Genomic DNA, 27,849 nt, shown 5'->3' with positions numbered 1-27,849 from the left:
CTGCGTGCGTCACGGTTTGAACAGAAGAGAGGACATGGTGTGGATGGCTGTCCTCACGGCCACTCCTGGAGGCTTCAAACCATGCATCAAACACGAGGTAAAAACAAATATATTTATATATTCTCTGTGATCTGATCAACTTTACCCTGCCTTGTGTATTTCTTGTGATTCTTGTGTGTGATGAGCCTTTTAAGACTTTGTATAGGGACTGTTGGTTCATTTTTACGCACATCACATGTTGCCGATCACTATTTCAGACAAATAATCTCGGTGACTGGAAATTGAAACTACTAATTTGAGGCAAACATAACAAACACGTCCATATCCCTTTCCCCATATGACAATGTTTGCAGCATCTAATTTACGTTCTTTGTAAATTGATTTCTTGGGAAAAAGAGGCAGATTAAATAAGATTCTTCTTCTTTCTGTTCCCTTTCATTCACAATTTAGGAACGTTTGTGTTTATATTAAATAGTTTGTTGTTTTATTTTATCAATGAATGAAATAAAGAATAAAGAAAAATAATAATAATAATATGGAGGGACAACTGTCTCTGGAAATGGGTTGTAATGATTCCAAGATGTATGTATGGTTAATTTGTAATTTACAGACAGTTATAGACATTTAATCAAAAAGGAAAACATAGAAACACATTTTTCCCCCTTTCAGCACAGGTAATATGACATTTGCTGAGTGCAGACTCAGCAGTATTTCTCCAGTGTTTGTATGAAAACAGGAGTGATTGTGTTTGCTCACACTAGGCTATACACTACGGGATGTGTTGATTCAAATTCACATAATAACCCACAGAGGCTCGTGTTTTTACCCTGTGGCCAGGTCGGTTAATAAAGCTGGTTTCAGCTTGCTGCAGGAATGAGGATATCAACCTGCTGTTGCTGCGTCTTCACCACCTGGATTTATTGGCTTGTTACATGCCAAAGAAAGTCGTTGTGGTCTTTCCTGTTTTAAAGCACTGCCAGTAGCTGAAGGTCACAATGTGAGAGTTGTGTGTGTGTTAAGAGGAATCCGCGCTCATGAGGGGACGATCCCCTCGAGTTCAGTTCCCTGAGAGATTATTTACCTGCGGCTGTGTCTGTGTGTGCAAACACCCGGCGCTCCGGTCGGGCCTCGCAGGTCCCCTGGCATTTGCCATTTGCCATTTGCCATTTGCACTTCTTTTTTTTCCTTTTTCTTCTTCGACTCTTGCACTTTAGTCACACCAGGGGAGGAAAAACTGGCCTCAGCTATGCAAACTGGACTCAAGTCTCAGTCTGGCGCAAGCAACAAGAGGTGACAGAGCAGAGCCGGGTTCCCAGGATTGTTTTGACCCACACCTGACTCTCCCTCCCTTTTCCCTCTTTTTTTCACATCCTATTTAACAAGAGTTAATGGGTACTGATCGGATCCGGATTTATAATCTGTCTGGTAATCCAGACCCCTGTAGGGATTCTCCAGATGGTCTGGATTAACTGTAAATTAAGTATCTCATTTTGATAATGTAGTTTTTCCTTATCTGGTTGTTCTAACCATAGTTTTAAATACTGTTTAGCACTTTTCATAGTTGCTTCAAATTGTTTTTCCAACCTAAATGCTATTCATTGCATAATAAGATTATTAAAATGATATTTCCCAGGATCCCTGTCATACATGCAAACTGCAGATTGTTCTTCCTTGAACAGCTGCCAAAGCCCAGTTGGTCTTTCCTAATATGCAAATCCACATCTCAGGGCAGATTCTACTCGCCTGAAGTCACACGCAGATAGATTTATCTCATTAATCAACAGATCAACCCTGATCACCTTCTTCTGTTCTCAGTGAGCCGTTGTAGCGTTTGAAGGGAGCATCTCCTTGGGGCTGCACTATTTCAGGATGCTTTTTTGTTGTCTTGAAGTGTTACAGATGGGTACGTAATTGCGTTTGTCATGTTGCGTTTATGATAACATGGAGTCTGGCTGCTTTTGTCAGATGCTGATTTATGGTCCCTGGCTTTCAGGTCCTCTCCCAACATTTGCTCAGCGGGCTTTAAATGCTTCCTGTTGTGAGATGAAAGCCACAAGAGCATCTCACTGATGCCGGCTATTATTTCTTTAGTCGAGTCCCACTCGGTCTGGTTTGAGGTGGATGACATAAGTCTTCTTCCATCTGTACAGAGCCATCAAACATGTGTTGCTAAAAGGCATGATTGGATGTTGAACAAGCCAGTGTTGGATCACTGATTTGTGAGCATATGTTAACAGCACCGCAGCAGAAGGATCTACCAGTGTCTCTTGTGAGACGGCGCTTACAATGTGATGATTGTCTCCGTTTCCTGCATTTCTGATTGAGTGTAGTGGGCTGTGTGGAAGGATTGCTCTCAGCTTCACATTCTTTCTTATAGTCTGACTTATATATTTCAGTCTTCAGTGTTAATCATCCGTGAGTTAGAATTGATTTTACTTTTCTTTGTTGCTTTTTTGTTAAAGTGACTTAACCTGCCTTGATTCTGGGCACTAATGTAACTTCAACACAAAGTCTGCTTACGAGGCATTACACAAAGGACAAAAGGACAAGGAGTGTGTGTGTGTGTGTGTGTCTACATTTGTGTGAATGTGTGTGTTTGTGGGTGGGTGGTAAAGAGAAAAGGGAGTGCAGTTACTTGATTTTTCTGGAAAACTGTTCAAACAATAGATTAAACTGAGACGGTCAACGGTTAGGGTTTGGGTTAATGTTAGGTTTAGGGATAGGGTTAGGGTGGCGTGTCTTGAAAAAATGGATTTCAGAAGAGTTAGTGTTTCAAAAGGGTTAGAGTTAGGTGAATGAAGATATCTGGATGAACCCCCTGCCTCATCCGACAACTGGGCAGTTAAAGGGGAACAAAGGCAATGCGCCCTATGCACTACGAAGGAATGGTTGTAAAAATATGGGAACCTCCCTTAAAGGAGCATGAGGCTCCTCTAAGAAATGAGACTCTCTAGCGCCACCCTTCGCCACGACGGCCGTCGGGGGTACTGCAGCCAACAGCGAAGCCGGCACGAGAGAACGTGCATGCAGCGTCATTTGACGTCACATCCGCAGCCCAGCGCGGGAAATTCGGGCCCGGAATTGCAGCACATTTTGCAGCACACAGCCTGTTCAAGGCAAAGGAGAGATACACTAGAGGGCTCATTCTTTTTGGTTTGGAACGCTTCATCTGACATTATTACTAGAAAACTTAAAACGTATACACATTTTTTTCATAAATCCTGCCTCAAGCTCCTTTAAAGTTGTGGAAGTAACAAGAGTTTTACTAGGGTTATGTACTAAACCAAGGTGTAGGAGAAGTAACAGGTTAATTTTGGCCCATTGCCAGGTTTTACATAAGGTTTAGGGTTACGGTTAGGGTTAGGGTTGACTGTCTTCAAAAAATGGATTTCAGAGGAATTAGTGTTTCAAAAAATGTGACCAAGTTGGTGTTTTTTGTGTGTTTTTTTTTACACTTCCTTTCTTAATGGAACACAAAGTTTACCACCTCTACATCTCAGAATGTCTCTCTTTTGTCCTGTCCATCCATCAGACCAAGGCATGGCTGGAAAACCTTTCCGGGCCACCTATATCTGGACCAGCATCATTTCCAATCTTCACACTCATGTAGAGGTAAAGCGCCGGCGCCACAACCTGAAGTCCTACGATGACTGTTTCCTGGGATCAGACGCAGTGGATGTGGTGTTGACACACATCACCCTTAACCGCTTCTTCGGTGATGAAGCGGTGCCCCGCTACAAGGCTGTCCGCCTCTGTCAGGCTCTCATGGACTCAAAGGTTTTTGAGCCAGTGGGGGTCAAGGTATTTGGGAAGGAAAAGAAGAGAGAGGCGTTTGAGGACAGCAGTTGCAGCTTGTACAGGTTCTTGAATCCAAACACCAGCACCTCAACGATACTGATTACCACCAACTCTCATTCCACCAGTACCATTGAGAGCGGCTACGACTCACCCAGCATGAACCGGAGCAACGCCGTTTCATGTGAAAGGTAAAAGACCGGTGCCACGACATCCTCTGATCTTAGTCTGGATGTGCTTTGTTCTCCCTTTTCTTGATAGCTGGAGCTAATCCTAAATCCAGCATGGCTTTAGATTTGCTGCTTTAATGAGGCATAAAATGAAATATTTCAGGACCATTTTCGGTTTCAACTGATCATTTCTTAGCTAAATTATTTTCCCAGTGTGCGAAAAAAAGGACGGATAAAACATACGTAGGTGATGGAGGGAAAGCACCTACAGGGAACCCGATATGCGGCCCAATGCATCAGGCCAGGGGAGTTCCTGGTCTGATGTCAGAAAGACACAAAGCCAAACAAAATTAAATTCAAAAGAGATGGAAATGACCTTAAACAGAAGAGACACAGTGCAGCCAATATATAAGAGGCATTAACAGCAGCAAGATAAGAAAAATAACTATAAACAAACAGAGATGAGATGAGACAGAAAAGGTTCAAAATTTGACATCAATAAGAAATACAACCAAACAATACACCCCCCCCCCCCCAAAAAAAGTGACCACAATTAGATGCATTAAAGTTGCAACGACATGTAAAATGAACAAAATCAAATACAAGCAAACACAAATATGCCAAAATGACTTTAAAGAGACACCAAACAACCATTGTTAGATGCAAAATAAACAAAAAATTAGACTTAAGTTGCATAGAACATCGGAGACAGACACAGTCGGAGTCACAAACTTTAGACTGGGTTGATTTGCATGTGCTAATTATCAGTCATTAATAGCTGAGAGTCTCCATTTAATCTAGCACAGTTCTGATTCAGCTTCTTCCCACAGTCACCACATGATAGCATCTCACAGAAAGTCTCAGTATCTTCATCACTGGGAAAACTGGACTGAATATTATGCACAAATAGCTCAGTTGAGCATAGACAGAAACAGAACACAGCTTCAAACTGAGCAGCAAAACTGAAAGATCACTCCTCTTTTTAACAATGACCGGTCTTGAAATCCAGCCATAAATGTTTGATCCAGAGTATAAAGTTGTTAGAGGGAGGGACAGCAATGATAAAAAAAATATACCAACCATGTCTGTTGAGGATGGCTATGAAAACAACCTTCACCTTGAAAATGAATGCAGGGTCCTTTTCTAGCTTAACACTTGACCGGCTTTATTTTCATTTCTCTTTGGCTGGGCTGGTGGCATGATGCAAAGACACCACCTGTCCTTCTCATAAACAACCCCTTGGTTCACTCCGACAGGCGTGGGCACTCCATGTTTATTAACTTGAATGGAAATAAAACAACACCTCTGTATCTCTCCCTTTTTTTTTTTTTTACCTTACTGTGAGATGTAAAGTAAGAAAAATATGGAATTATTCTCTCAAACTGTGAGAGGAAAAAACTGGCAGCTGGAAAATTGCAAAAGCAGGTTGCATGTTTTTTTAAACTGAGCAAAGTGGACAAAGGCGAGGCAGAAAACCCAACGAGACAAGAGGGGAAGTAAAAACGTACGACATTTAGGGATTTCAAAATTGAATCGGAAAAGGCAAAAACAAAATCATATTTTTTTCTTTTTTTCCCCATCTGAACTATATATATATATATATATATATATATATATATATATATATATATATATATATATATATATATATATATATATATATATATATATATATATATATATATATATGTGTGTGTGTGTATTTATAGGTGCAACATTTTTCATGTCAGTTTTATCCGATAGCTTCTGAGGTGCATATAAGGGTCCTGTAGTTCTGCTAAGCTAAACTAAACTAACTTGCATTAGCTTCTTTCGAGTGTCCTTTAACTGTTTTTTTAAATTATCTTTCTGATCTGGTGTTATTATGACCTCCAAATGGGATCTGAGGGATACCAAACGTTTTTCAGAATCCATGTCCAAGTATTGATTGTTTTATGTACAGCGTGACTATTTGGGATTTTATGGTGATGTCTGTCACTATAAAAAAAAAACAAAAAAAACTACTTTTTGTTATATTTAATAATGATCAAAACACAAAACAAAAATTGTTATAAAGTTTTAGACATATGGTAAATACAAACTCACATCAGAGTGTTTTTTTGTGTTAAATATTGCACATATTGGGAAAATGTGTAATCTTTGTTTCCGTCAAACATCTCCATTGATTGGTCTCATTATGCTTCTTTTCAGGCAAGCTTTTCCAACATATACCACCCACTCCCCTGTAAAAAAACTCAAACTACTAGAAGACATATTGGGAAACCTGAACCTCAGCTCCACCATCAGTCCTCAGATGATCAGCCTCGGCCTCTCGCGAGAGCGTGAGTTGCTTTCTTACGACCCAGACTGAATGTTTTCGTGCAGTAAATGTCTGGTTGTAACTCTTCTGTGTTTCACAGTTTTGTATGAGGTGTGGCACCAGCAGGCCGTGTCCAGGTTGCTGCAGCTCATAGAGCTTCCCCTGCTGGAGACGTTGTTAGAAGCTGAGGAGGCGTCGCGCTCAACCCTGCGTGACGTGGACAGTGAGCCAGATCTGTTGTTCACGTCAAGTTACCTGGACAGAGAGGTTCTTAAGGCCTTCAGTGAAGCCCAGTGAGTCCTCTAGTACTCTGATTTCATTACATAAATCTGTGTTAATCTGCTTTTAAAGAGCATATGGACATAAATGACGGAAAATCATTCACACACATACAAAATATTGAATTTCAGTCTATTTTCACCTGATTAAAGGTTATTTTTTTTAAAGAAAATTTTACAAGCAAGTGACAAAGGGTATTAATACATTGTTTTAATGGTGACAAACTTTTTTTTAAATAAATCAACCTCAAAGACATACATACTGATCAGAATAGGATTCATCCCAAATTTTAGTGAAATTCCCCAAAAATTAAACTAAAAAGTCTGTTACCAATCGTAGTGTCTATTTCACCATTCATTTGACCCAATGCATGCATCCAATAATAACCTGTAGTTACTATAATCCAGGAGTTTCAGGACTTCGCGTACTTGCTACTATTTTGCCTTCATTTGCTCGACTGGATTTTTTAATCATGATCTCTAACTTGATGATGGCAATCAGGGTTCTACTTAAGTTAATAAGCATAATAAAATGCTTGGTTTCTAACTGATCCATCGTCATGTTGACTTTCGATTGAATTTAAATCACTGAGTTAAGTAGATTTGAGGGGAATTCCTCAGAACTTAAGTATCCATTGTTGTAATTCCCAGCCATTTGGACCTCTTTCATCATTTGCATATCTAAAACAGTGGTTTCACTTCCGCCTCCCTCAGGGCTGATGAGTGGATGTCTGGGGCGGTGGACTGTCTGGAGTTTTTGCCCGATGAGCTGGTTGTGGAGGTCAGTCGGGGCCTGGCTGCCTGTGCAGACGACCTACCCCGGTGTAAAGGGCATCTGTACCAAGTCTTGGCCAAACATTATGGACGCACACAACAGCCACCTCTGCTCACCAACCACGTTTTTGATATCCATTCGGGGATCTCAGAACTATTGGGTAAGGAGAGAAACGGCTGAATCTTCTTGTATACTTGGTCAAATTTGCAGTAAAATCAAATTCTAAGATGCTTCTATTGTTTATTTTAAGGGGCTATAATTTCCCTCTTCTGTGTTTTTCTGACTTATCTATGGTGTTTTGGTAACAAGCTCAAAAGATGAGGTGTACAGGACTGTCTCAGAAAATTTGAATATGGTGATAAAGTTCTTTGGCTTACAGTTTACAGTTTAAGATTAAGATTCACAGAATATTCAAATTTTTTGAGATAGGATATTTGAGTTTTCTTAAACTGTAATCCATGATCAGCAATATTAAAATAATAAAAGGCTTGCAATATTTCAGTTGATTTGTAATGAATCCAGAATGTATGACATTTTTGCATTACAGAAAATAAAGGACTTTATCACAATATTCTAATTTTCTGACACAGTCCTGTATGTCATAGCAGAGCATGCAAGAGACGGGATTTGCAGATTTGCACCTTAAATTGTGAGAACAATGCAGTATCACTGGCTCTTTCCTACATAACATAGAGCAGAATTTCATTATAAGCTCATGGCCTTCAAGCAGAGCAGTTCCTACAAAAGTATTATCAGTAAGAGGATATTTAACCCAGGTGATTTTATCTGTGGCAGAATTCTCTAATTTTCCTAAGTATTGCTTTGTCTTTGTCAGTCTGAAATAATGATGGCCTTTTGGAGTTGTATTGGGTGCAGTGCTATTCCAAAAGTACCAAATATTAAAATAAGATATACGATGGCTGGAAATGATCAAATAATAAGTCCACTTTAAACACATTTCTAATGATTTTAGTCTGAATGAACATTTCAAGAGTGATTTTCTCTCTGATTTGGTTTATTCTCAGTGAATGGGAAGCTGGAGCAAGCTTTGGAGGCGCTGCAGCTGAGTCTGAGGCTGCAGGACACTCGCAGCCGAGAGGAGCTACGTAAGCTTCTGAGATTCATGGCCATTGCAGCCAAACCTCAAGAGGTGAAACTGCACAAAGAGGTCAGTTCTTGTGTGTTTTGTTTGCGCGAGGCGGGATTGCCTGCGTTTGAACGTCACTGACCAGTAAATGTATTTTACAGATCGAGAACAGAATGGCGGTGAAGCGGTCTTTTTCAAGCGCTATTGTTTACAGCAGAAAGCTCTCCAAAGGAAAGGTGGACTTAATGGTTCTGTTCATGATGGACAACCACTGTGATCTCTTCAAAGTGAGTGCTCCTACAGTAACTTGTTTGTGTCCAAAACAGATCAGACTGTGACTCAAACAGCCATAAACTCAGCAATCAGGACATTATTGTGACTTTAACCACCTTTTCTCCTTTCCATCAACAGACACCTGTCTCTCTACACAAGATGGTTTGTGACAAGCTAAAGAATATTGTAAATGGGAAGGATCCAGATGGCATAACAGGTTTGGAGATGATGTCTTTTCTCCACTTGATTGCTGGTTTAACAAAAGACGGTTGTAGATATCTCTTGTGCATTAAGATTTATCTTGCTTCACTAAAGCAGTTTCTTCTCCCCCTTTTTCACGTTTCTTTACTGCAGGGTCGACATACACGACAAGATTAAGCCCCAAGGCTTATTCAGAAAACACACAAAAAACCACTAAAGAGGAACTCCTGTCCTTACTGCGGACCGTCCACGAGAACGATAAGCTGTCCACCAAAGAGAAGAGGCGACTGCTGGGACAGTTTTATAAAGCCCATCCAGAGATTTTTGTTCAGTACTTTGGTAATAGATTATCTAGTATTAACATGGTGCTTCAGTAGTATTTAGCTCTGTAAATTAAGAAAGACATAAGAACAGAAGGATTCACAGTGGAGTGAATTACTTTTTTTTTTATTATACTATTTGATAAAAGCTTAGACTACTGAGCTCGACTTAACTGCCTAAGTCTTTATGTAAGCTACAATATTTAAGAACTTATTTTGTTTGGTGCGGGACACTAATATGAAATGTAAACATTAATATGAAATGTAAAGTCAGTTTTGGATATGAATGATGTCTTCAAAATACACTTCTCTTTTTATGCTCTCTCTCTGGATGCCAGAGAGGATGTGTAGCCAGCAGGGACGGGGCGGCATGTCGATTGTGAACGCATGTTTTCCTTGTGCATGTGCAGTAGCGTCAGTGTTAATGTCAAAGCGTACAGTGTGACCTGTCTGGCACACTGTGACGCGGAGCGAGGCTCTGTGAGGAACCCTCAAACGGAAATATCAAGCAGGGAATTTGAAAGTCTGATTTTGTGCTGTAAACAGTGAGAGACTTTCATGAAGCTCAGCCCTCTGGGGCTTTGTGTTGGTTGCAGCAGATCAACAGAGCAGATGTTTGGAATGGGGGTGTGGGGGGTCGACTGAAAAACCTTTAGCTGCGTTTTAGTAGTATCTTTGAGGTTGGTTTTCAAATGAGGTTCAGATAATCTTTCTAATCAACTGAGGAAATTACTTCCAGATCTCTTTCAGGTTGAAAACCACAAACATCTTCTTTGTGTTTTGGCAGATCTGCGATAAAATTAAAACGGTTTCAAAGACAAAAGCTCTCTTTTTTTATGTATGACAGTCGGATGACATCTGGTATGTCAAGTAACTTTTTGTCTATTTTTTAATGACTTCCATTTCACTTATTTCCAAACACATTTGAAGTTATCTCCTTCTGAAGGGACTTATAATTGTGAACTGTGCTTTTATATGCTTTTGAAGTACCAATAAACCCTTTGAATGTGTTTCTCTCAAATAAAAGAGAAGTTTGGAGTTTTTTTCAAGAGCTTGTTTTTTGGTTTGTGATTGACGTTTTAAATCCTTTTGAAGCAAAAAAACAAAACTACAGAACTCTTCCTCGGCTTTGATTGTGCTCGAGCCATCATCAGTTACTTGAAACTACAGCAGGCACTGATGAGAGATACGTGTAAACATTTATCACACACAAGGTATCAAATATACCCACAAAAAAAAGACTTCAGGTTCTTCATTTTCCCCATTCAACACTGACATAATGATGTAACATTAAAGCTGTTCTTTACAAACTTAAAAACTGATGAGAAATTGAAGACAATATGACTTAAACCTTTGTGTGTGTTCATTTATTCTGTTGAGTTTATCCCAACAGAAGAAATGATTACGACAACTAATGCTGCTGTTGTCATGTTAACTGTTAAATTCAAAATAGCTAAAATGAAAATACAGGGAACAAATGTAAAACTCAACTGTCTCCCAGTGAGAATAAAAAAAGGATTATTGCAAGAGAAATCCACAGACTTTTGAGTCAGCGGCTGAATGTCAACGTCAAACGATGCTGGTGATTTTATACTCTGCAACTAAATCACAGAAATGCGATCAAATACAGTCCTTAAGATCTAGACGCGACAGTGAGGCCTCAGACGAATTAAAAAAAAAATGTGATTGAAAGTAAAAACCACAAAAAAAGCAACTATAATTGAAATTCTTTTCCACTTTTATTGACAGGAACTGTTTCCTCCAGTTATCTAAAAAAAAAAAAAAAAAAAAAGGAAGAAAGGAAGCTTGCTTTCACTTTGCCGTCCCTCGAACATAACAAGGCCAAAACTGAGCTGTGTGACAAGATCAACACTGAATTAAAAATTTTATACAGTATAAGGGCCAACTTTAAAAAAGGAAAACTGTTGACAAAACAAAAGCCACAGAAACACTCAGATGTGCATACTGTATGCGTGTTTGTATGTGTGAGATACGTCTGTACATAGATCAGCAGATGTATGCGTTTATCTGTATATCCTCCTGTTAAGATTACATTCTTCAAGGTTCACTGTGTTCTAGTTTATCGAATCCTCTTCTGTTGCCGTGCGCGGTAGATGTCGTGAATGGGCGGGGCCACGGCCCCCTTGTCGTCCTCCTCGTCCGAATCGGCGTTAGGCCTTTTCAGGGACTTGGCGACTGTGTGGTTCTCCATAGCTCCGTTGCCCTCTCCGCCGGCGTCGGGCTGCCTGCCAGTGATGAGCTCGACAGCAGCATCGACAGCTTCACAGAAGACAAATATTGCATTAGTGACCGGTTTAACGGCATAGGCTGACAGAGGTTTCAGAAGCATAGCTGCCACATGCGTACAAATGGTATAGATCCATCTAAAGTACTCTCAAAATGAACATACTTTCAGGAAGTGTGCATCTCCTGAAATTTTCCATGAGCTCATCCACTTGAACAAAGGGGCCCTGCAGCGAGAAACAGTCACAGGCCTTGTAAATCCAAGCAAGAAAAAAACCAAAAAGCCCTGCTGCTCGTGTCTTTAATTCAATGGCAGTATATTGTACACAAGCTTGATAGCATTAGGCTGCTGCGGCCACTCACAGTAAAGCACGTAGGCGGAGGGAGCAGCTTCATTAGGACAACAGCAGCTGGGGGGACTGGGAAGACTCCGCCAGGGACAGGGTGCAGCCCTGGAGCTGCAGGAGGAGAGGAGAGAGGCAACGTCAACAATAAATCGCTTCATGCATTAAGAAATTGCATACTTCCACCCTAATGAGTATGCAAAAACAGTATGTGAGATTTTTTAGTGCGTCCGAAACATTAGTAAATACTCAATAGTATGCACTATCCATACTCATTCCGGAGGAATTTATTAGTGTGGATTGATGGACACTAGCTGAGCAGAAACTTCCCACAATGCAATGCAGCGGCGTTTGGTTGCTAAGTGATACATATATGTCATAAGTATAATAATATTATTATATAATATTAATGTTATAATATTCGTATATAATAATATTATATAATGTCATCTTGTTTCGGCCAAGATAAAAGGGAAATAGCGGAGCGGTGCTGCTATTGCTGCTGTGACATGTCACTTCCTCCCAACGGCAGGAAGTGACATGTGCGCTCTGAGTAGTACGTCCAAATTAATGCATACTGCTGATATTTACTCAAAAGTGTGCCGAACTTCTTGTATATATGTACCCGTTTTTTGTTTTTTTTTATGTGTTGATGTCTGAACGCATTGAAATTTGCTGAGGTCCAGTACATGTGGGTGGGGGGCATGGGGATGTTCTGTTTGAATGTACACGAACTAGTTTTGACTGTCTCCTGTGTCAATTGTATCCCCTTTGTTTATTATATTTGAAAAATAAAAAAGACCTTGATCTAAAAGTGTGCCGAACTTAAGTGTACTTTTTAGTATATAATGTTTAGTATGGCATTTCGGACGCACCGGTAGTAGAATAGAATAGAATAGAATAGAATATTGCCGGGGCGGCAGTAGCTCAGGTGGTAGAGCGGGTCGTCCAATGATTGGAAGGTCGGCGGTTCGAATCCCGCTCTGTCCCAGTTTGCTGTCGTAGTGTCCTTGGGCAAGACACCTTACCCACCTTGCCCCGTGTGAATGCGTGTGAATGTTTATGAATGTTGGTGGTGGTCGGAGGGGCCGTTAGGTGCGATATGGCAGCCACGCTTCTGTCAGTCTGCCCCAGGGCAGCTGTGGCTACAAATGTAGCTTACCACCACTGGTGAGGATGTGTATGAATGAATAATGATTTATGTAAAGCGCTCTGGGTGCCTAGAAGGGCGCTATATAAATCCAAGTCATTATTATTATTATTCAATAGAATAGAATAGAAAAGCCTTTATATGTCCCACAAGGGGAAATTAGCATGCTTGCAAAAGTGATGCAACGTACAAAGATGTATTTTATATGAGGGATGTCACTGAATTAGAGAAGAGACTTTGGTGTAGAAACTTTACGTACGTGCGAGGTGACGTGGCTGAAAGGGGATCATCTGATTGGTGTCTGGCTTGGGGTACTCAGGCTTACGGTCCACTTCGTCCTTGAGTGTAGGCACAGAGGGAGCAACCACCGTCTCCTGTAGAAGTGCTGCAAATTTGGCACGAGATACATCCTGCAAACAGGCAGCAGAAAGAGGTCAAACATCAGCTCACAGCAGCAGAAAACCGTTGATCAGTCTAACTTTCTATGGCAGCAAGAACTTCCGTTTTTGTCCATTAAAGTAAAGGTGGGGGAAAAAACCTTGTATCCAAGAGCCTTGAGTTCGCTGCCCGAGCAGGGATACAGGTCCATGAACTTGTATCTATCTACAAGCAGAGCTGTTTCTTTGCCCTCGTATTCGTCTTTAAAGGCGGTGAAGCGCCGGCGCTCTACCTTCAGGATACTGGCCAGGTCTCCAATGTTGCTCTCAAAGGCCAAGAACCGAGACCAGATCTCACTGAGAGACAAAAGATGCATCGAAGTTAACAAGCCTCATCATACATTTCCATGCTGATGCACAGAGAAAAGTCAACCAATGCTACACCGTACCCTGATTTTTCAGCTGATAAGCTTCCTGAGGTGAGGACACGCTCAAACAAAACCCTAGTGTTGTTATCCTCTGAGGAGAGACACGGTAAGGGAAGAACAAAAAACAGGCTTATAGGTTATACATCACTTTTCAAAAGCAAAAGATGTGATAAAAGGGAAAAACAGGTGTGAATACCACGGTTACATACCGTTAAGGTGTGAGAGGTAATCAATGTATGCAAGTATGTACTCTGGAATGTCTCCATATTTCTTCAAACCAAGCTCAAAAATCTTAAAGGCCACAGATTTATCCTGTGGAGGAAAAAAACGAAACAAGATTTTAAGAAGTGAGTTGGATTGTTGTGCTCCATTTCAGCAGACACACCAAACAGGTGACTCACTTTGCTGCAGTAATATTCCATCAGCGCTGCCGACACGTACACATGGTGACGCGTGCGAGCATCCTCTCGGGCCTTTTTGAAGATGGTGCGACCTGATTTGATGCCCTCCGCCCTCCTGGCAAACTTCATGTACTGGATGTAGACCAACGTGGGGTCAATGTCCTCAATGGCCACCAGTTTATTATAGATGCTGTGGACTTTCTCGTACTTCATGCGACTCTGAGGGCGGCAGAAGAAACATTTTGATAAGCCCCACTGTATCCCGCCGTCTTGGTTTGTTTGTTACGAATATTTCTCTTCAGACTTGCCTCTTCATAGTCAGCAAATGCAAAGTAGAGAAGCATGTTCTTCTTTAGAAGAGTCCCGATGGCACGTTCGTAGATGTTTGCTGCCTCATCACTGAACAGCTTTGAGTTATTCATGTCCTGAGAGAAAGGGGGGGTAAAATTAAGGGACGGTTTTACCTGATGCAACACCTTTCTGACAAATATTCAGCTTTTTTAGCCAATGTCACTTTAAACTTGAGACTAAAATTCTGATCTCCTACCCCTTTCTCTGCCAGCAGTTTACTGGACTGCTCCAAATACTGTGCTGCCTCGTACCAGATGTCGGGATGATGGCCCAGCACCAGCAGGCACTGCTCATAGGCAAACATCACTGCAACACACAAGCAAACATCAAATGACAACATAATCTTGTCTTCATGCAGTCCATCACCAAGTTTGGGAAAAAAATAGGCATTTTACGCCCTCTAGTGGTTATATTTCTAACAGGGGAGTTATATTGATGTACGTTACATTTGTTGATTCATGTTTAATAAAATAAAAAGGACAAAAATGGCTGATGATCATAATCTTATAAAACTTCTCAGTTACCCCTCTTTGTGATGAGAGTCTGGTCTTCTGTCCGCAGCGGGTTGCTCTTCTCCCACTGGATGTATTTCTTCCACATCTCCACCTGCTGAGCCTCCTGAGGAGAGTTCTGTGGCGGCACCGAGGGTGCGTTTCTGTCGAGCCCCTTCATCACCGTCTCATACTCCTGCGTTGTGCAAACCAAACACCTTCATTAGTTGACAAAGACAGCCCTTACAGAAATGTATAAAAATAGAAATAATTAAAAAAACCTATGTGCATATTTTTTTATGTCTCACCTTCGCCACCCTCCTGGCGTTCATGTAGTCCCGACTTCGGTCCTCAATCATCTTTTTAGCCAGGTGCACATTTATTCCCTGTTCATAAAACAGACAAGTCAGTCCTGGCTGTCATCTGAACCGTCACCTTTCAATAGCTAAAACTAAGTGTGCAAACATCCAGTGGTACTTTGGTTTCTTGAAAAACCTTTTTCTTAACCTTTTGCATTATTGTTTTCTGAAACCATGTATAATTTTCACACAAGCAGTAAAAGCAGATAGAGAAATCAAATAAATAAATAAGGCAAAACATAAACTGTCCGCTCTACGTTTTCTTAAAAATGCCATTAGTCTTGATCGTTCCCAACTACTTTTTGATAAAATGACGTGCGTGTGTCATTATATTTTGCATTGTCAGCTTTGTGTTGAGAATCAGTACAAACACTGACGTTTTTATTTATAATTTGCTGGTATAATTTGGGATTGTGCAAACCATGTTGCCACTATCATGACAAAGGTTCTTATGCTGGAACGCTGTTTTCATTGTTTTCAAGCAGGAGGTTTTTGGTTAAAGCAAAAAGTGTTTTTCTCCATCTATAAACAAAACGTTTTTTCCAACAGCCGTCTGACCTTTTCATGTGATGTGCAGGAAACCACAGAAATGCAGGCAGCAACTTCTTTCTTTGCAACTGGAGTCTTTCATCAAACTTTTAACGCTTTTGTAAAACTTGATATTTTAAAGCTATATTGGTCCTCGGATGTAAACAATGAACCTTTAAGCACCGCTGTGAGTATAAACTGAACCATGTACATTCACTCGCCTCTTCGTATTTGCTATAATCTCTCCACAGCTGTTCGATGTTGATCATGGGGTTCACGCAGCCTCTCTGATACACCCGTCGGACAGCAGTGATTCGTTGGTTCTCAGCATATGAGCCCACAGCCTCACTGATAAAACACAAAACAAACATGTCAATATCTGAGCTGCTGAAACCCATTGGAAAGTCTGATATGACCTCAGAAAAAAAACACTTACACTCCTTTTAGGAAATTGATATAATCAACCCAAATCTGAGAGAGGAATGAATATGAAGTTAGGTGACAGCATTTAACATACATTCATATGCACGAGTACTAGTTAAAGTACAGATCTGCGTACCTGATAAGACATAATCTCCATCCCAATCTTATCAAGGGCAAAATCATACGCCTGGGCCATCTTCTCTCTGAGGATAAGGAAGGTAATGCAGGTAAGTTTACAGCAGGACAGTCGATCAACACACTGGAGCTCACAATATAGGACACCTTACTTATAGCTGGGAAGTTTTCCTTTGGTCTCTCGAACGTATGAGAGGTAGCATTTCCACAGGTCGATATGCAACACTTTCATTAGGCATCTTTGAAACAACTACATGGGCAAGAAAATGTTATAAATATAACTTAGAAACACATCTGTTAAACTTCATACAAGATAGCATGGATTATTAAGTTTTAACCGGTTAAAGAGGAAGAATATTGCTGGCGGTTTACCCCATGTGGCAGGATTATCAACCGAACAAAGAAAAAAGCTAGTAATGTGGGATTTATTGCAGCTCCGTAGTCAGATTTGACTGGATTGCAGTGTGTATGTGTCACATGTACAGTGCTCTTCAGCTCTGCTTCATTAGACGGGCTTCTGAAGCAGCATTTACTTCACTTGGCAAGTTTAAGGGTTAAAGGACACCTATTCTGATGCTTTTAAGTAATATTCAGGAAAAAAATATATAGACATTTTAAGATACTTTTTCAGATTTTATTTTAAATCAAGAGGGAAAAAAAGGCAGGGTGATACAACCATCTGATGCATCATTCAAATAGCACAAACACTTCAATATGCCCCATATGGTTAAATAATTATTACATAATCCAAAACAAAAGAGGTACCAGCAAGTCATGTAATAAAATACATTTATTTTTCAAAGGCACATTAAAGCAATAGAAGTGTAAACCACAAAAAATATAAAATAGTCAGTAGATGAGAGAATCAGCAGTTTGCTGGCCCTTCATCAACAGGAATCATACAACACTGAGCAACTACAATCAAATGACACGTCAAAATAAACCATCAGCAGCAGACATGAACATGATGGACACTTACCTTTTCTACCTTGTCATAGTTTTTTGCCTTGATCTGCAAATAAGAGTGTAAATGCAGTGTTAATTCAAGTGCTTCTTATGTTATTACGCCTTCAAGGAAACATGCAAGTTCAACCACTCAAACACACACAGGTCCTCCAAGATCAACAGAGTGAAATTCACACAAGAATGACAAATTACTTTTAGAAAAGGGGTTTATTTTCTTTGCATTTGCGCCACATAGTGAAGAATTTCAACAAAAACTAGTGAAAAGACATTGTAAAACTGAAACAGAATTTGATACTACAGGCCACTATGAGCAAAGCTCTGGGTAAATACTGAGGCAGCGCTGTGTGAAGGAGCTAATGCGGATGAGCCTCAGCTCCTCCAGCAGAAAGATGTTATCCCTGCGATGTGCCAACCATGTCAGTAAAGTACAGAGTGGTTTTTTTCTCCTTTGCTAGTTAACAGAGAAATCTATTATCCCGCCAAGTGTCACTTAAAAGACCAAAATGATCAACATGCACTGCACAAGCCGCCTCCTGCTGCATGATGACAGAAACACAATAGAACTGCTGTGAATGCAGCCACTCCGAACCCGTTTACACTCCGGCCTTCAAGCCAACTACACTTTAGTCGATTTAGCTCCTTAAAAAGACCCCATCTTTCTTTAAATTAGTCAATACAAAAGGGTAACGAAAGGTTCTGTTTATTACATAAGAATATCGAATCAATATCAAAAGTTATGTCTTCTAACTTTTCCAAAAATGTCCACAAACATGAAAACAAGAATTTCAGAAATTAACATTTTTCCCTTCTTAGAAGTGTCTACCACATCTAGAATCTTTGGGTAGGTTGTTTTCATTAAAATAAAAACTATACATTCTGAAAAGATAATCTTCAAAACATTTTGTATCGAATAAGGAAACAAACTTGAGACTGAATGTTGAGTGGTTTAATGAAATATTTTTCAATTATACAGTAGGCTAAAGCACATTTCTAGGTATTCAAAAAAAGCACTACTACTACCATCTACTTGTATGTATCTGTTAAGCACTTTATCAAGCTACTTTGAAGCCTCCACAACAAAATAGCAAATAAACAGATTTTCAAACCATCCATTAGAAAAATATACACAACTACTACAGTAAAGGTTTCCCTTTCCGAGCTAGTTTTTAAGATAAAAAAAAAAGTCAAACTTCTTTACAACAGATTATTCCAATTCCCCCAGGTTCACCTTCTACACCTTCCTTGTGATTAAACATGAAGGTGCAGTAACCCCTGAACTCAGCCGTGAACACACACAGCCGATGCAACCTGACTCCTGGTTTAGGGACATGCCATGTAAGAGGAATATGAAACTGTTTTGGTGGGAAGGGAACTTGTGGTTTGTGTACTAAAATGTATTTCTTACAAAAACTTTTTTTTTTTGTTTGCTTTAAAAGTACAACTCTATTCATGCGGGAAAAAAGGTCCCAAAAAGTGGGATAACCTTGCTTCAACATGCTTCTTCTAACCCTGTTACAAACCCAACCTGTTTTTCCAATGCTATAAAGCCAATTATAATTCTTTCACACCAGTCTATTTTTGCCAACATGTGCTGGTAATCTTCAGTAGGGGGCATGCTGTCATCCTCAATTTCCTATTTTAGGAAATGCACTGCGTGCGGGTGTGGTAACCCTGAGATAAACACCCTATAAATGGACTCAAAGTGTGAGAGGAAACCAAAAATATACAACAAAAAAAGGAAAAAAGATTTGTCTGCTGATAAAACATCTGTCAAAAGTTTATGCTAAATTTTCTGAGAAAAGGAGTTTCACTCAAGTTATTTAATAAAACTTCAAGGGAAAGAAAAAAACTATTGGGGTTTCACATCAGTTTGGGTTCTTTAAGTCTGGAGACTTCTAAAATAAATAAAGCCGAGTCTGCATGCTGTCATACATACTTACCAGAGAGGAGTGTCTTTACTATGAATGAGTTGTTTTATCCACAAAAAAATAAATAAATAAAAAATTGGACTGTGTACTATCTTTGGATTGTCAGAGCTTGAAGTATTTATACTTTTTTCTATTTTATAACAACTATAATTTTAGAAAGTTTAAAAAAAAAAAAAAAAAGGGAAAAAAAAGGTTTTAAAAGTAAAAATAATACTAACATCCAACACTGGACTTCTAGAAGGGGGATCGCTGAAAATAAAGCTAAATAAAGTGGAAATATGTCAAAACTTTGGGGAAACTGAAATTAACTTCAAGATTAATTCAAGGGAACTTGAAAATGTGCAGTGTAAACTGAGGGACAATGTGGTTAATCACACAGCCTGGCACAAAACACAGCTCACTCTCATAGCCCGCCCCCACTTTTGTGTGTGTGTCATAACGGTTTTGTTTACATTAAACGAACCAGTGGAATTGTACTTATTTTCTTTCTTTTCAAATGTCCTTGGTTCATTTAAAGCAAACAAAACCTGTCCTGTGTTAGTAGAACAATCCATTATTTTCAAATTCATGGCTGGCTGGCTTCAAACTAATCACAGTACTAAATACTTCTATCAATCCGTCTGTTCAGATGTTGCTCTATCTGCTGCATTTTCTTATGGTGTTCAAATTACAGCTATAGCACTAATAGTGATTGTATAATGTGGGCTACTGTCAACACTGTTGAATGTGATTTTAGTGAAGAATTTGATAAAGCTTTATCTTGCTATGGCAACTAGAGAAGTTTACCTAGGACTGCTTCTGGAAGGCCTGAATGAAGAATGTGGGATTCTGCGATTTCAGTGGGTGAAGAACTACGCTTAAGATATGAGGGGGGAAATGTTGGGACAGGGAAGCCTCATCTAGGGAAAGAACCCAAACACACTATCCCCTTTTAAATAAGAGCTAAACTTAAATGCTCTGATATCCCAGTATTAACATTGGCAAACAATGTGTGTAATACCAATTGCAGATATCTGTTGGCACATATGGCCTCAGAAAACTAACTTCAGATAGCATAGAGAAAAACTCGCAGGGAAATTGAATCACCTGGTCAATAGCTTGAGAGCAAAGTCTGTCGATGGCAGCAAAGGAAATGGGGGGCACCAGTCATGTATTGAAGAGGAATAGGGAGACAAGTCTCAAGGAAAGAACGGGCCACACAATTAGGATTTTTCTTTATAGATATCACCCAAAAGAAATGACACAGGAGGCAATAAATTGACACAACAAGTGAATAAAAGGCTAATGCACTCCAATACTATTAAAATAGTTTTAATATTGTTGCAGACCAAACATGCAACAAATGCATTTTACCCCATTGAAATATGGCGCATATATATGTATATATTTGAATCCTGGGAACATAAGAAATTATGTTAAAAATAAAGAATAAAAAAAAAGAAATGGTTAGAAGTGATTTCCCCTAAGTATTTGAAGTCACAATTCTTTCCAAACTCTGATAAAACCTCAAAAGAATCTGATTTATATCATTCTCCCATCAATGTTTAATCCAGGTCTTTCATTATTTAAATTATGCACAGATCAGTACGGTTGGACAACTGTTTTCCAATATGATGGCAGAGAATGCTTTACAGAGTAGGGCGGAAGAATTGTGACTTTAAACTTCATTTAAGTAAGACATTTTGGTTGTGTGAAAATCACATTGTTGATCAAGTTAGAATAAATCCCAATCATGCACACTGAAGAAAAAAAAAAATATTAACCTCAGCTTCAATGAATAGCTTCCAGAATCTGCCAGAACTCGGAAACTGCGACACAAGTCGCTCATAGGTCTTCCTCGCTTTATCTATGGGTTGGTTCTAAAGGAGGAGAACGCATTTACAGTTCACATTACTTCACACATCAAGTGGCATACTTATCAATAACGTGGTGATGGAAAAGCTCTTTATAGAGTTTGGCATGTTAACCAGTGTTAAGCCCATGACCCCACCCTCCTTCCCATTCCCAGTTTCCTTAACCCCAGGAATACAACTCTGTGTCACTAAACCTGTGCTTCTCGAATCAGAATGCTCCAAGCGTCAAGGTCATATGGATTTTCTTCCAACTTCTTCTCTGCCTTCTTCACCTTCTCGGGGATATATTCTGCCGCCGCCTACAAGACAAAACACAAATGTGCAGACAGCATGGTTAGGGAACAGAAAGGGCTTCAATTGATGTCAAGGCGTTATTTTTCCACATGTCAACACTTTTATGGATAGCATTCAAAGAGAAACCCATAACAGTCCTGACCCACACTGCAAAAACTCAAAATCTTAACAAGAATATTTGTCTTATTATGAAGCGTACTCTTAAATTAAATACTTACCTGCTGAACTCTACTGTCCTTACTTTTAAACAACTTGTTGTTACCTCTTTTCTGATCGTTTTATTTGTTATTTACTGTTTAAGTGTGTCTTGCTGCTTTAATACTGCACTTATTTTTAACAGCTTGTGCTTTTTATTATTTTACTTCTTTTCTTATCATCTTATTCATAATTTTATTCAATCTTATTTGTTATTTACTGTCTAATTATGTCTTGCCGCTTTTAATGTCAATGTAAAGCACTTGAATTACCTTGTGTTGAATTGTGCTTTATAAATAAACTTGCCTTGCCTTATTTCTAGTTAAAATGTCTCATTTTTAGTCAAAAAAATCTCATTACACTTAAAACAAGACTCATCACTGGAAAAAAACAACTATTTTCACCTGTTTCAAGTAGATTTTCACTTAAAATAAGTAGAAAAATCTGCCAGGGGAACAAGATTTTTTTTTTGCTTGTAATGAGAAGATAAATCTTGTCCCACTGGCAGATTTTTCTACTTATTTCCTGTAGACCTGAGGTCTGCTCCAACTGTCAGCTCCTTCAAATCAGGACTAAAAACATTACCGTTTACAGAAGCGTACTCTTAAATTAAATACTTACCTGCTGGACTTTACTGCCCTTATTTTTAACAGCTTGTGCTTTTTATTATTTTACTTCTTTTCTTATCATCTTATTTGTTATTCACTGTCTAATTATGTCTTGTCGCTTTTAATGTCAATGTAAAGCACTTTGAATTACCTTCTGTTGAATTGTGCTATATAAATAAACTTGCCTTATTTCTAGTTAAAATGTCTAATTTTTAGTCAAACAAAATATCATTACACTTAAAACAAGACTCATCACTGGAAAAAACAACAATTTTCACCCGTTTCAAGTAGATTTTCACTTAAAATAAGTAGAAAAATCTGCCAGTGGAACAAGATTTTTCTTTGCTTGTAATGAGAAGATAAATCTTGTCCCACTGGCAGATTTTTCTACTTATTTCTAGTGAAAATTTACTTGAAACAGGTGAAAATGGTCAAATAAGTTATTTTTCTGGTAATGACTTGTTTTAAGAGTTTTTTGACTAAAAATTAGACATTTTAACTAGAAATAAGACAAATATTCCTGGTAAGATTTTGAGTGTTTGCAGTGCAATAACGACCACAAGTATTTAAAAACAAGCAAAACAGAACTCTGTTTCTCCTAACTAGCTACTGACCCTATTCAAGCTGGTAAAACTGAGTACAAACCAGCAGATTAAGGATAAAAAAGCAGTTCCTAGCGCCCACTGGCTGGTTAATAGTCTGCTGCGGACACGTGATCTAAAGTTAGCTCAGGAGTTAACACTTAGCTTCGCCTTGTTGGCATAAATAAGGCGTGCAAACACCCCGAGCATGTACAAATACCACGGCCAAGGCCAGTTTATACTAATCACAAAAACATGAAACACTTGGATGGACCGAGTGTGTTAAAATGACCGGGCTCCGTGCAGCTATCTGGCTGTCCTGTTTGAATAAGTGCTGTAGCTACCTGGTCGGCTGCTGCCTCCGTCGACATGGCTGGACGACGATCTGCGGGAATAATGCGCTGTTCGCTGCTTTAACGGCCGATTAATGCGGAGATGGCAAATCTTCATAAAACGACCATGTAACCGGCATCGCTTAACAATAGCGAACGCGTTGCCCTCGAGCACTAAATCACGCTACGGTTCGCCTCGCCGATGCAGAAAATGGCGATGGCGCGGTGTTCCGCTCCGCCCGGGAACAACAATAACACTTCCGGCCGCCGGGGCGCTTTCACAATAAAACCGTGAAAATAAACTAAATTAACCTATGCAGTCAGTCGTTAGGGGATTGAGTTTGATCCTAAATTTACCATATGATATATAGTGTTTCTAAAATATTATCTTAGACACAAAATTTGATACACAGTATAAGGCAAAGTGATGTTATTACTTTTAGTAGTAGAAGGAGCTGCATTATTATTATTATTATTATTATTACTACCACTATTATTATAATTATTATTATCATTAACATTTTTATTATTCATATATTCATATTCAGGAGGAGGAGTTGTATCATCATATCAGACAATCACAAAAGAAAAGTAAACTATACAAATATACTATACAATATACTCAATGGGCCCCATTTCATGCCAATATATGGTGTTTCTAAGATGTTATCTTAGACACAAAATTTGATACACAGTATAAGGCAAAAGTGATATTATTAATTTTAGTAGTAGAATAAGTTGCATTATTATTATTATTATTATTACTATTAGGCTATTATAATTATTATTATCATTAACATTTTTATTATTCATATATTCATATTCAGGAGGAGGAGGAGTTGTATCATTATATCAGACAATCACAAAAGAAAAGTAAACTATACAAATATATAATATATATAAATATATCTCCCCGCTGCCATCAGACTGTATAACCAGGCCTGCTCTCAGTAGCCAGTGGACAAATATGACAATAAGATGTGCAATAATATAACATGTGCAATATCTGCCAATCTGCCAGTCTACCTCACAACACTCCACCTGCTTCTTCTGCACCGTTTCTTCTTTCAACCAACTGTATATACTGTTCATATTCTGTGATTATACATATTTTGTATATATTTTTTGTATTTTTTATATATTTTTTATTTCTGACTTTTCAGTATTTTTACCCCTCCCCTGCATGTGTGTGCTAAGTGTACTGCTGACAACAAAAATAAGTTTCCCCACTGAGGGAGAAAATAAAGGATATCTTATCTTATCTTATCTTATACTATACAATATACTCAATGGGCCCCATTTGTCAGTGGTTGACATTTCCCCCAGTTTGTTTCTGTTTTGCCCCGCCTGTGTCCCATCTGCCCTGACTGTCTGCACCTGTGTCTCGTTATCCCCTGTGTATATCTGGTCTTGTCATTCCCTTGCGCCTTGTGGTTCCGTACTGTGCTTTCCTCCATGTGTCCTGCCAAGTTTTTTGCTCTAGTTTTTTTGATCCCTGTTTCCGTGTGTTTTTGATCCTGCTAAGCAGTGCTTTGTTTTTTGGCTTTAGTAAAATAAACCCTTTTTTGTTGAACTCCTGCCTCTCGCTCTCCTTCATCTGGGTCCTCACCACACCAGTCGTGACACCATTTCATGCCAAATACACAAACTTTAATGCCGCCATAAAGAGTGCTGTTTAGAATTATTATTAGTAGTAGTAGTTGGAGTTGTATCATTATATAAGACAATCACAAAAGAAAAGTAAACTATTCAAAATTGGATTAGATTAGATTGTCCTTTATTCCTCCCTCAATGGGGAAATTCGCTTTGTGCAGTAACAGTACACACAACACACACATGCAACGAAAGGGTGAAAAAAGAAAAAAAATGATTACAAAATATAAACGGTATATACATTGGAATGAAAATAAAAGTAGTGCAGTACGGGAAAGAAAGAGAAACAGTGCCCAAAAGCAAGTAGGATGTGTATAAAGGGAGATGTTGCACATCATATTGTTATTGTCCGTTACTACTGTGAGCAGGCCTATATAAGAAGAGACCGATATGATACTGTGAGAAAATTATACCAACTGAAGGATAAAAGTAACAAAAATGAAAGCCAATTTTACCAGTCACCAACAAATTAAAATAACGGAAAGTAAAATAAACTAAAAACGCGAATGGAGAAATGAAATCATGCTTGCTTGACATAAAAAAATACATTCACCATACATCAAGATTATATATAAAAGGGGCAAATGATTACAACAATATTCATCATAATCATTGTAGGCAACAGAGGATCTACAATTTACGAAAGAAATCATGCAACCTCTACCACTTTTCTCCCTTCCATTTAACCCAATTTAACACATATTTTCAAATAGCCTACTAATGTCCACTATTGTGCCCAAGGAGAGCTGAGATAGTCTCCAGCAGATCCTCGCGACCCTGAATAAGTACATGCAGGTATGGAAAATTGATTGATGAATGGATGGATGTTAATGGAAATGCATGTAAATCGTGTGCTTTCATGTGATATATGGAACTGCAAAGCAGTTGTATATTTTTGGCCTGTAGGCGTCTCCTTCACTGGTCATTATCAAATTACAGATATTTCTAACAGTGTCATTCCTACCAGTAAGACTTGTGTCATGAACAATAAACTCCCCGTGCTGTAAAACTCTGCAGTGTTTTGTTATCGTTGAGTAAAAAATTCGACAAAATATGGAGCATAACACAACAAAGGCTCGTTTTGCACTGAAGATGCTATTCGTGCTTGCGGCCAGCAGGGGGAGCCAGACACTGGCCCTCTGCGCTCGCTTGTGAGTGTAGGTCCAGCGTCTCGACAGACCAGAGCAAAGGATCACAGAGCACTAGCTGTGAATTGCACTTTAAAATGTCACTGTAGTCATCCTTCCATGAAAAATGTTTACCTATCATATATCTTTAAGTATATATCCTTAAGTAAATATATGTTATTGGTAATGTGATCAAGTCTTTGCTGATCCAACTTCTGAGCAAAGGTTGTGTTATATTTAGAGATATTAATAACCTAGTTTGGTCAGGAGGAGGGTATTTGTTACGTTGTTGGAATTAACATGTGTGCAATATGTTTCCTTCTCCTTTAGTTTTCTTTCATGGTGAGTTCAATAAGCCTACAATACAACTCTATTCATGATTTTTCCCTCTTTATTACCTTACCAGCTGTTTTATTTATGATATATCAGATGAGACTAGGGGTGTTCATGCCTGCTTTTCAGCTGAACAGACCTGTTGGTTTGTTGCTTCGGGTGAGGACAGATGAGAGCTGACAAGACAAATGCCTTTTAGTAGATTAGATTACTGCTGGTCTCTCAGACAACAGAGACTTATGAGCAGCTTTTTTGTCAGCTGGGTGCCTCTGGGCTGTCTGAGCAGCAGACTTCAGGTTGGTGCACCACGCTTCTTTATGAAGTCTCTGCTGCTCTAACTGGGTTGCTAGAAAAGAGAGCAATCCAAAAGAAATGTGTTGAAGCCAGTTTCAGAGACTAATATGTACATTCTCCACAATTTTATGCTAATTTTTGCACACCTTTGATAAGTGACAAAAAAGAAAAGCTAAACAATTTAGACTTATACCTGTAAAATTAAGACCAAACATTTGCCCATCTATTCATTTGGAAGTTCTACTTTCTATTGCTGAGCTAAAGACACCATGTCAACAATGTGCAGTCTTGATAAATACTTTATTTATTTCTATTGCAATCCTGTATTTCTTATCCCGCATATCTTTTTAAATGCTCATGATTTAATGCACAGATTACTTTATTAGAATTAAGTTATAATAATAATAATGACTTGGATTTATATAGCACCCTTCAAGGCACCCAAAGCGCTTCACAGAAATCATTATTCATTCATACACATCCTCACTGGTGGTGGTAAGCTACAATTTGTAGCCACAGCTGCCCTGGGGCAGACTGACGGAAGCGTGGCTGCCATATCGCGCCAAACGGCCCCTCCGACCACCACCAACATTCATACACATTCACACGGGGCAAGGTGGGTAAGGTGTCTTGCCCAAGGACACTACGACAGCAAACTGGGACAGAGCGGGATTCGAACCGCCGACCTTCCGATCATTGGACGACCCGCTCTGCCACCTGAGCTACTGCCGCCCCAATGAACTAGTTACAAATTACGTGGACGAACGTTTGTAATTACTAATGTAATAAACTCGATTACAAAATATGCTATTTGATCTGAATGTATTATGAATATTTTGTGAATACTTCATAATAAAATATTGAAAGTAATGAAGTGCATTGTAAAGATTCCTCAAAAAATAAGAAAGAAAAAAAAAGGTGCAGTCTACATGTTTCCTTCATCCTTGAATAATCAAATTAAATCACCAATTAAATGAATACTCAAATCAAACATAGTAAGCATCACCACTCATTACTTTGGTATAGAGAAATCATCTTCTTTTCAATGTTTTAAAAAAAAATAAGGTTAAGGTTCTACTTGATTCAAATCCCTCTCCAACTTATTCCATACATCCACCGCTGCCACTGTAGTTAGGGGTGCCACCTTTCAGAAATAGAAATAATGGACACCCCGATTTCAGCAGTGCAGGCGCCAAAAAAAGGGACATCCCCAAAACTTCTAAAATGCATAGAAATGTATTTATTTTATATGAAAA

General features: G+C 39.0%; 2 protein-coding genes across 2 annotated transcripts; one reads left to right on the top strand and one right to left on the bottom strand.

Annotated features, from left to right (window-relative positions):
• The first annotated feature begins 15 nt into the window (after nt 1-15).
• On the top strand, nt 16-10,192 carry depdc7a (DEP domain containing 7, paralog a). The gene is made up of 9 exons (XM_061710855.1): nt 16-97; nt 3,533-3,986; nt 6,156-6,286; nt 6,365-6,557; nt 7,257-7,477; nt 8,343-8,485; nt 8,566-8,691; nt 8,816-8,894; nt 9,032-10,192. The coding sequence occupies exons 1-9, from the start codon at nt 82-84 to the stop codon at nt 9,253-9,255; spliced, it is 1,587 nt and encodes a 528-aa protein (XP_061566839.1). The 5' UTR covers nt 16-81; the 3' UTR covers nt 9,256-10,192.
• A 726-nt stretch (nt 10,193-10,918) lies between these two features.
• On the bottom strand, nt 10,919-23,422 carry cstf3 (cleavage stimulation factor, 3' pre-RNA, subunit 3). The gene is made up of 20 exons (XM_061744439.1): nt 23,199-23,422; nt 21,371-21,475; nt 21,087-21,182; nt 17,409-17,441; nt 16,582-16,679; nt 16,431-16,497; nt 16,308-16,342; nt 16,093-16,219; nt 15,293-15,370; nt 15,018-15,180; nt 14,690-14,799; nt 14,451-14,567; nt 14,143-14,361; nt 13,951-14,053; nt 13,763-13,832; nt 13,475-13,670; nt 13,196-13,346; nt 11,806-11,900; nt 11,609-11,669; nt 10,919-11,478 (listed from the first exon to the last, which is right to left on the bottom strand). The coding sequence occupies exons 1-20, from the start codon at nt 23,223-23,225 to the stop codon at nt 11,279-11,281; spliced, it is 2,151 nt and encodes a 716-aa protein (XP_061600423.1). The 5' UTR covers nt 23,226-23,422; the 3' UTR covers nt 10,919-11,278.
• Between the last annotated feature and the right edge of the window lie 4,427 nt (nt 23,423-27,849).

The sequence above is a fragment of the Cololabis saira genome, chromosome 2 (assembly GCF_033807715.1).
Source record: "Cololabis saira isolate AMF1-May2022 chromosome 2, fColSai1.1, whole genome shotgun sequence".
NCBI lineage: Eukaryota > Metazoa > Chordata > Actinopteri > Beloniformes > Belonidae > Cololabis > Cololabis saira.
Note: the sequence above shows the minus strand (reverse complement) of the source record. Positions and strands in the feature narration are given on the sequence as shown.

Bases quoted from the DNA above. Each gene is read 5' to 3' on its own strand.
- depdc7a (XM_061710855.1), top strand. The intron at 6,558-7,256 runs GTGAGTCCTCTA...CGCCTCCCTCAG, and splicing joins AAGGCCTTCAGTGAAGCCCA to GGCTGATGAGTGGATGTCTG. The intron at 8,486-8,565 runs GTCAGTTCTTGT...TGTATTTTACAG, and splicing joins AGGTGAAACTGCACAAAGAG to ATCGAGAACAGAATGGCGGT.
- cstf3 (XM_061744439.1), bottom strand. From the start codon at position 23,225: ATGTCGACGGAGGCAGCAGCCGACCAG. The intron at 16,498-16,581 runs GTAAGGTGTCCT...CCTTATCCTCAG, and splicing joins GGAAAACTTCCCAGCTATAA to AGAGAAGATGGCCCAGGCGT. The intron at 13,833-13,950 runs GTATGTAACCGT...GTCTCTCCTCAG, and splicing joins TTACCTCTCACACCTTAACG to AGGATAACAACACTAGGGTT.